Genomic DNA, 9,292 nt, shown 5'->3' with positions numbered 1-9,292 from the left:
AACCTGACAGAACCTCGCTTTTCACTGGCTAGCTAGTTGGTCCCCCACTCTTGGGTGGCGGACTATCTAGGGAACCCCCAGAGCTTGGGTTGCACAGGCTAGACATTTCCTTATCTCAGTAGCAATTTGAAGATGTCGAGTTCACAACCGCTTGCCATACAGTACTTAAGGATTTTTATTGATAATGTCTATTAACGAGTTTGCATGTAACTTCATTTATAGCTTGCTATTTTATACCTTTTCATCACAAAAATAGGGCTCAATAGCAGCAGAGCCAACGATAAAAGAAATGAAAGTAATAGTTTAAGATTTAACCATGCCATCGCTTTATTTCAAATCCAACTTATTCCATTCGGTTACTAGAGTTGGGATGGTTGTGATGGGGAGAGCCTCTCAGACTGTGTCCAGCTGCTAAGGATGATAAACGCCCTTGTAGAGACCTCCAGTTTGCTCTTATAATTATGATTATTGGGTGCAGGTAGCCTCCAATTGGTTACAGCCACCATCAGGCCAATCGTGCCGAAGTGCCTTCCGAACTGACCGCTCATGACGGCCGAACAGAAACCCGGACGGGTCAGGACAGCGGCAGGTGTAGCCGTTCACCTGGACATCTCTACCGGCCGGGATGATGGTCCCCATGGCATAACAGTTTTCACCTAGTGATGAACATTTGCCACAGAATACTTCTAGTTCTCCGAAAGTGTACATATAAGTCTAATATTCTCAATTTTAAGATTCTGCATGGTTATTTTATGGTCAGTTTGGGATGTAAGCAAGAATTTTTGAACCATCTGTTCTCATCTATAGAGCCAGTAGAAAAAAATCTCTCCTACATGTAAAACAGCCTTTTCCTCACTGTAACTGCAAATATTAGTTGACTGTATATTTTGTTTATTAGCACAAAGCTGCTTACCGTTCGGGCAACTTGGGCAACAGTCGTTGGGATAAACAACTTCATCCACACATGGCGGGCAGGCACAGGCACTAATAGTCATACATAGTGGCTGACCTTCATCATCACAGTAACAATCAGAGCAGGGGCTGCCTGGAGGAAACAAAAACTACTAAGTGCACATTATGGGCGGACTAGAAAGAAATATGCAGATGTGTGATAACAGCTTCTCCAGAGTCTCCCACTGTGATTGATCATGATTGTGTACCCAATTAGATGACAAAACATGTAATGGATCTTTAGACTGATTGGCTCAGTAATGTATGACACATACAGTAACAGTATAGCAAACTTTTTGATGTACAGATATTGATGATGTTCGGAATTCGAAAACATGGACCAAAATGAACACAAGGGTCTAACATGCATCTAGGAGGTTTAATAGTTGCATGCATGATGTGGTTTTTCTTGTCTTGTTGTTGAAAGCATTATCCATATCCCAAAAGCACCCCATGTCCATCCTGATTCATACCTGAAGGCATGCCAGAACCTGGCGGGTACCACTGTCCATCGTACGAGCTGATACAACCGGCAACTGTCGTTTCAGGCATAGTTGTAGTTGTGGATGGCGGCAATGTCGTCATGGTGCAGGTAGCCTCCAATTGGTTACAGCCACCATCGGGCCAATCGTACCCAAGTGCCTTCCGAACTGACCGCTCATGACGGCCAAACAGAAACCCGGAGGGGTCAGGACAGCGGCAGGTGTAGCCGTTCACCTGGACATCTGTACCGGCTGGGATGATGGTCCCCATTGCGTAACAGTTTTCACCTAGTGATGAACATTTGCCACAGAATACTTCTAGTTCTCCGAAAGTGTACATATAAGTCTAATATTCTCAATGTTAAGATTCTGCATGGTTCATTCTATGGTCAGTTTGGGATGTAAGCAAGAATTTGCTAACCATCTGTTCTCATCCATAGAGCCAGTAGAAAAAAAAAACTCTCCTACATGTAAAACAGCCTTTTCCTCACTGTAAGGCCACACCAATTTGATTTCTTGGTTAACAGATTTTTCTTCAGAAAAAAAGAACAGGTGTAGGCATCCTATTATGGCCCAAAATGGTACGATAGGAGCCATGAACTCAACACACCAGGCTGGTTCAAAATTTAAACAATGAATTTTGAAGTTTTAATGATACCACTGCATTGAAAGAAAAGAACTGTTCAGGGCAAAATATGAGCATTTTGCAGTTGATTCTGAATTATTATTTTTTTTTTGCAAACCAGAAAAAATGAAGAAGGCGAATTCGTTAACCAAGAAATTAAATTGGTGTGGCCTAACTGCAAATATTAGTTGTATCTTTCGTTAATTAGCTCAAAGCTACTTACCGTTCGGGCAACTTGGGCAACAGTCGTTGGGATAAACAACTTCATCCACACATGGCGGGCAGGCACAGGCACTAATAGTCATACATTGCGCCTGACCTTCATCATCACAGTAACAATCAGAGCAGGGACCTATGTGATGAAACAAAAACTACTATTGCACATTACGGACAGAGTAAAAAAAATATGATGCAGAGGTGTGAAAATGATGGTCTTCTGTTAAGTGATAACAGCTTCTTCAGAGTCTCCCACTATGATTGCGCACCCAATTAGATAACACAATATGTACTGGATTTTTAGACTGATTGAAACATAGGGCTATATCTAATTGACACATAGCTGGCCCCCCTAATAAACATTCTGCTGTAAGTGTATATCTGGCCTGAAAGGTGATATTATGTTAGTCTAAAGGCATAAAACTGGACAAAGTATGGCTCAGTAATGTATCAGACACACAGTAACAGCATTTTTTGTGTAAACATATTGATGATGTGATTGTTCAGAATTTGGAAACATGAACCAAAACACACACAAGGGTCTTGCATGCATCTAGGAGGTTTTGGATTAATAGTTGCATGCGTGAACTGTCTTTTCTTGTCTTTATTGTAAGCATTATCCATGATCTCAAAACAATCCATGCCTTTCCTGATTCATACCTGAATGAATGACAGAACCTGGCGGGTACCACTGTCCATCGTAAGGACCGACACAAAAGGTAACTATAGTCGTTGGAGGCCTCCATGCAGTTGTGATTGGCTCAAACCCAGTAGTTGTGGATGGCGGCAATATCGTCGCTGTCATGGTCAACCAGGTTTTAGCCTCGTGATGGTCTGGCAGCACCATGGTGAACACACCAGGTACGGTCAGTGCCAGAAACAAGAGGATAAACACACGGGTCATACTGGTATGTATGCCGATATATATATATGAGTTCCAACATGTGCAAGAGAATTAGAACTAAGGAGATGTGTGGTGTCTACTAAATATATGTTTGAAACTTTATTTGTCTTCGCGTTCATCATGTGAAACTAAGCAGATGAAGAACATACTATTGGAGAATGTCATTATATAAACAAAGGGAAGAACGGCAGTGAAGCAGTTTTCAAAGTAAACTTGACAACGTCCTTATCTCTGAACCAGTAGCCAATTTGGCGGTGCGGATATGCCTGTAGATAATGTTAGATAAACACGGGAAGCTGGGTAAGACATGGACATGACCAAATTTCCGCTGAGGTTAGTATTTTAAGTAGCTGTGAGTTCATACCATGGCAGTGACCAAGGATAAACAATGTCAGTCCTGTTGCCATCTACACATTTAGAATGACCAATGGGGTTATTCATTCATTGACAAGTACCTTTTCAATTTTGTGTTTTTCAGGGCTTCTAGCTTTTTAAACTTTTCAAAATCTAAACTATTTTTTTTATTTTATCAGTCATTGATTCATTAAGGAAACAACGTAGGCAAAACTAAGTCTCTAAACGCTGGAGACAATATGTAATTCGTAGAGTCAGGGTTTTGGTCCGCTTTTATTTATCATCCTGTTATGATGGGCTGACAAACAGCCTGTAGGTATGGTTCACATCAATAGGTGGCGGAACCTCTCCCAGCCAGGGCAGACCGCTTGCCATACCATCCACCTGCACGTCCGTACCCGCCGGAATCACCGTCTCCATCGCGTTAACGTCACAGGTCGCACCTAGGGACAGAATTAGGAACTTGTCACGCTGGCACGCTGCACCATTATTTTCTCATTTTAATACTATAAACCTATAATATTGACTAACTCTCTATAACTATATTAGATACAAATGGCAGCTTGCTAATCGCCTGTCTGTGTCTAGGTGTAGGTAATTACTAATTAAATTGTAGGTGCACATGTAGTAGTATAATGCAAACCTTTCCACATTAGATTACAAACTGCTAAAGTCTTGCATATACACATGCACTATATTCTCGTATAGAACTGTCACTAGTACCGTAGTGGGACGAGTAGTTGTGGCCGGTATCGGGGAGCAGACAGCCTGCAGGAATGGTTCACAATATGCGGGGGAGCCTCTCCCAGCCAGGGCAGACCGCTTGCCGTACGAGGGTGAAAAGAAAGAGTCGTGGGTACATCGGCAGGTGTAGCCGTTCACCTCCACGTCCATACCCGCCGGAATCACCGTCCCCATCGCGTTACAATTCGGACCTAGGGACGCAGATTTTCACGTCTATCGTGTACATACTAACCCAGGTGTAGCCTCCTTTGCAGACTTGTGGGGCGGCGGCGTTGAGATTTTTTTTGGGGAGTGACCCGAGTTCATGATGCCGCGGAGGGACGTTTTTGCTGCCGAGGGAGGTTCCCGGAAAGAGAGATTTCTCTCCCCGGCAAACTCTCTCTATCTGTGGCATAACTTGCGTCGATCCCAGAAAAAAATACCACCGTCGCCTCACACGTCTGCGAAGGAGGTGAATATGGTATCATAAACCCAACTCTTACCATAAAATATAGATTTCTAATGCTCATTTCGTCATCGAGTCATATTTTGTCGAGTCCTTATTTTTATACAAATCACAGTTTGCTCATGCATGTAGACATACGTACGTCATAAGAATGCTCACCGTATGGGCAAGTCGTGCAGCACCTGCTGGTAATGTACGCGGCATCGACACATGGTGCGCAGTCACACCCACATATGCACCGGCAGTTCTCATAACCGGTACTGCCACACGTGCACTCGTAACAACCCTCCGCTGTCGTAGCAGTAAGGAAAATACATTGTAATACTAATATTAATAATTTTATTATTATCATTGATAATGGTCGCGTGTCAATTAACGCAAAACCAAGAACAAGTGCAAGGTGTAGAAGAAGCACTTTCATGGTCTAAAACCTGACGAATTCCTACGTTTCGTTGCGTGAAAATATTGAGACCTATTCCTTCTTACCTGTAGGGTTAAAGGTAGGGCCGTACGGGCAAGGTGATATAGTTGTAGTAATTGTTAGCCATGTCCATGGATCGCTGGTGTCAGCCTGGCGAGCACGTTGCACCGTGGCAAACGTATCAGGAACGGTGAGTACCGTAAAAATTAGGATCAAGACATGAGCAAGTGCCATTCTGTCACACTTTGCCCAAACCTAGGTACAGACTGGGGTTGCTATAGAAGTGCACAAGCTGCCAATCCTATTCGCCTTCGTGTGAAACTAAACAGATGACGGATGTGCTATTTGATAACATATCTTAAATGGTAATGGCCTTGGAAAGAACGAAATGACCTCATCAGTGCAGCATATATAAAGCATTTTTCAACGATATCACTTTACTACGACATACTTTATTGTTGGAATGCAAAAAAAATTACGAATTCTAAGAAGCGCTGAGCACCTTTCAGTAATAGCAGACAAAAAATTGTAGACGAACGAAATCTTGTTTTTCGGAAATCACTTTATTTTCCAAATCCATCTGTTACGTCTGGTTGTAGGAGTCGGGATGGTTGTAATGCCTGCCAAAACCTGTCAGAGTTGCCGTACTGTTGTGGTTGACGGAACTGTCGTCGGACGATCGCAGGTGGCCTCCAAGTACTGGTCACAGTCGCCGAAGATCGGCGAGAAGTACCGAAGTCCCCTCCGAACTGACCGCTTGCGACGGCCGAACGGATAGTCCGAGGTGCTAGGACAGCGGCAGGTCTGGCCGTTCACCTGGACATCTCTACCGGCCGGGATCACCGTACCCATCGCGTTACAGTTGTCACCTGGTGGGGAAAATTTGCCGGCAGGATTAGGAACTTACGAAACCGTCGGATTTCGTATCTTTTTGAAAATTTTACACCATCAGTAAAGTCTCTCACCTGGTTATATTTACGTTCTGGTGCCTAACAGACAAACATCTTCCTCAGAGCAAGGACATTATACTGTATACTAGTGTATAGTGTACTTGATCCGAGCTTCTGACTGGAGAACTGCTTCTCGCCGCTCTATGTAGGTGGCGCTTTTGCGGCGAGAATGCAATCCCAAACGTGGGTAGGTTTGTAACCCCCCTCATCCCGATTTATTATTGTGGTTGATAGGCATTGAAGCGTAAGCAAGTGAGTGACATTACTGGTTGTGTAAAAAAAATCCAATGTCCTATGTTCTCTAACAATTATTTTCGGAAATTGTGGAAGAATGCTTTACACATGTTATCTTTTGATCGAATAAAACATCTTGAGGGAACCCGAGTTACAACGAAGCAATGATATAGAAGGAAGGCTCGGCAAGGACAGAAGATGCCACATGTACATGTACTCACCGTTCGGACACCTTGGACAGCACTGACCAGGGTCAATGACCTCATCAACGCACGATGGGCATGCGCAGTCGGCATAATAACACATCTCCTGAGCCGTACTCTGCCACGAGTTGAACTCACACGTGCACGTGTGGCACGGGTCTCCTGTTGGTTATGGAAAGTATACATTGTAGTACGCTGTTCAACAGAGAAAGTCTACTGCAGTTCTCATTTAGCCTCTACCTAGCCGCGGCGACTTGCTTGCAGTCTTTTACATTAGCCCTAACGTAAAAGACTGCAAGCTAGAGAAGCCCTACAACAGTCGCCGCGGCTAGCCTCTACCAGGCTTCGGGAGGCGGTTGGACAGGGTAGAAATCGGCCAAATATATATATAGAGAGAGATAGCATGCCAGGGGAGTTGGTCTGCCTGGTGCGGCAAACTGTTCTCCCCAGCAGACCAACTCCCCTGGCATACTATCTCTCTATTTGGCCGATTTCTACTCTTCCATCCGCCTCCCGAAGCCTGATATAGTTCGTATTGGTTGTTGTTTACAGATAGATATTCCTCCACCACCCCTATCCTTTTCATACATCTAACGTTACAGCGCTATATATTGTGTCTAGAACAAATGGAGACATGCACATTTTAGCACAGCAGCTACGTATACCCACCGTTTGGATGCCAGGTTTGGCCTGGGTTGTAGACTCCGTTGTCTGTAACGCATATGCTAGGCGGTATGGTTGTGATTGGTTCTGTTGTTGTCGGGGTTGTAGTTGTTGGTACTGTAGTTGGTACTGTTGTTGTAGGAGGAACTGTCGTCGGACGATAGCAGGTGGCCTCCAGGAATCGGGTACAGTCGCCGAAGACCGGCGAAAAGTACCGAAGCCCCCTCCGATCGACGGTGGACCGCTTTCGACGACCGAACGGAAACCCGGAGGTGTCGGGACAGCGGCAGGTGTAGCCGTTCACCTGGACATCTCTACCGGCCGGGATCACCGTACCCATCGCGTTACAGTTGTGACCTAGTGGGGACAAAAATTCACCAGCATATTTAAGGATGTTTAAAGTTAAAACTTTTGATCCAACACAAAAGGTTCTCTCACCTATAGAGCTTTCGACCAGTCACTCTGGTCTTCCTCAGTAGACTGACCCAGTAGTTAGGCTTGTCATGCGGCTTCTTTGAAGTGTGACGTCAACACTGGGTATATTTTAACTTTATACATGATTACCAACAGAGATGAACTTTCATGATAGATTTAAGGATGTTGTCATAAAATGCTACCAACCAACTACTAGTATTATATTAAATATGAATATTCTGTCTTACATATCAAGAGCCCAGGTTACATGTCATTGTCAGCTTGTTATATCTTATTCTTATCTCTAAACAAGAAACAATATGGTGACTGTCTACTCCTAGTCCTCCTTGTCAAAACAAATTTTATTTTATTGACAAACGTCCGCTCACCGTTAGGGCAAGTTGGACAGCACTGGTCGGGAGGAATGACGTCATCCACGCATGGTGGACATGCGCAGTCGGTGTAGTGACAGTTTTCGCTGACAGTACTGGACCAGTCGAACCAGTTGACGAAGCCAAAGTCACAATGACAGGTGTAACACTTGTCCCCTGTGGTGGAAGAAGGTAGCATATGGGTCGGGAATGACGGAGCTGTAGTACCATTAAAATGTGATGTGGCAACATGTGGAACATTTTCCATTGCCATTTTCTGCCCTTGTTTTAAATCTCCATGTATTTTTTTTTTCATTCGTACTATCCAGAGTCCTGCCAGGTCAATCTCCTAGGTGTAATATCACACCAGACCACTAAGACCTTGCATGTGGTACAACAACATGTTTTTCACAATAATTTTTTCTGGCCTTCTGCCATGGTCTTATGGTCAATCGGCAGTCATCCAAGAAGTTTAAGGTCCGAGAGTGTACGGCAGAATCTTTTCAGATAAAACAAAATGTGGTAGTTACGACCATGGCTCAGTTCCAGCTCAACAGCATTTTCTTCTTTGTCAACTTGAGTACGTGCCATGTGTATTAACCACATTCTGTTCCACTGAGCCCCTTACATGCAAAAATGCACATCGGTCATAATTTTCTCTGTACAACACAAAAGACACTAGACGTGGCTGCTCATAGTAACTATAGATGAAATGGTAAGTGTCTTCAGAGGGTCGATAGCTACATGTATAGAGTCTAGCTAACGTTACCAGTCATACCATCCTGACGCATACCTGTAGGGTGGTAAGAAGAACCTGGTGCGTGGAACTGTCCGTCCTGGCCCATACAGCCGCTCGGGGTAGTAGTGGTTGGCTCTGGAGTCGTGGTCATGGGTGTTGTGGTCGGGCGCGGCGAAGTAGACTTTGCGTCTTGACGCTGTACCATGGCCAGCACGCCAGGAACGGCCAGCACTGCGGACAGTAGGAACAACACACGGACCATACTGTCACAGTTTTATTTCAACGGTGACTCGTAGAACTGAAAAGTGTCCAGACTGCCAAACCTATATATTCGCCTCTGTGTTTTGGCATGTGAGACTTACCAGATGGTGAACACGTTATCAGACAGAGGTAAATATGAAGGGAAGCGACGTCACAAATAGTGAAGCAGTGGATATTGAGCAAACTAGACAGGTAACATTTGCAAGGCAAATGCATAATGTTTACCTTCGCATATAGGTAGAACCTATATGCGAAGGTTATATAGGTTCTACTCCATATAGTCTGCCCTGTTCATTTTTACTCAAACACATTCAT

At 44.2% G+C, this 9,292-nt stretch overlaps 2 protein-coding genes across 2 annotated transcripts; both read right to left on the bottom strand.

Moving 5' to 3' along the window:
* Window positions 1-331: 331 nt before the first annotated feature.
* LOC109480404 (kielin/chordin-like protein) lies at window positions 332-5,446 on the bottom strand. The gene is made up of 6 exons (XM_019782598.1): window positions 5,208-5,446; window positions 4,881-5,012; window positions 2,282-2,410; window positions 1,425-1,721; window positions 914-1,045; window positions 332-656 (listed from the first exon to the last, which is right to left on the bottom strand). The coding sequence occupies exons 1-6, from the start codon at window positions 5,374-5,376 to the stop codon at window positions 466-468; spliced, it is 1,050 nt and encodes a 349-aa protein (XP_019638157.1). The 5' UTR covers window positions 5,377-5,446; the 3' UTR covers window positions 332-465.
* Window positions 5,447-5,710: 264 nt separating this feature from the next.
* Window positions 5,711-9,090, bottom strand: LOC109480403 (cysteine-rich motor neuron 1 protein-like). The gene is made up of 5 exons (XM_019782597.1): window positions 8,771-9,090; window positions 7,996-8,154; window positions 7,199-7,549; window positions 6,548-6,691; window positions 5,711-6,011 (listed from the first exon to the last, which is right to left on the bottom strand). Exons 1-5 carry the CDS (start codon window positions 8,976-8,978, stop codon window positions 5,776-5,778), a joined length of 1,098 nt encoding a protein of 365 aa, XP_019638156.1. The 5' UTR covers window positions 8,979-9,090; the 3' UTR covers window positions 5,711-5,775.
* Between the last annotated feature and the right edge of the window lie 202 nt (window positions 9,091-9,292).

The sequence above is a fragment of the Branchiostoma belcheri genome, unplaced genomic scaffold, assembly GCF_001625305.1.
Source record: "Branchiostoma belcheri isolate BF01 breed outbred unplaced genomic scaffold, Haploidv18h27 scaffold500, whole genome shotgun sequence".
In the NCBI taxonomy this organism is placed as follows: domain Eukaryota; kingdom Metazoa; phylum Chordata; class Leptocardii; order Amphioxiformes; family Branchiostomatidae; genus Branchiostoma; species Branchiostoma belcheri.
Note: the sequence above shows the minus strand (reverse complement) of the source record. Positions and strands in the feature narration are given on the sequence as shown.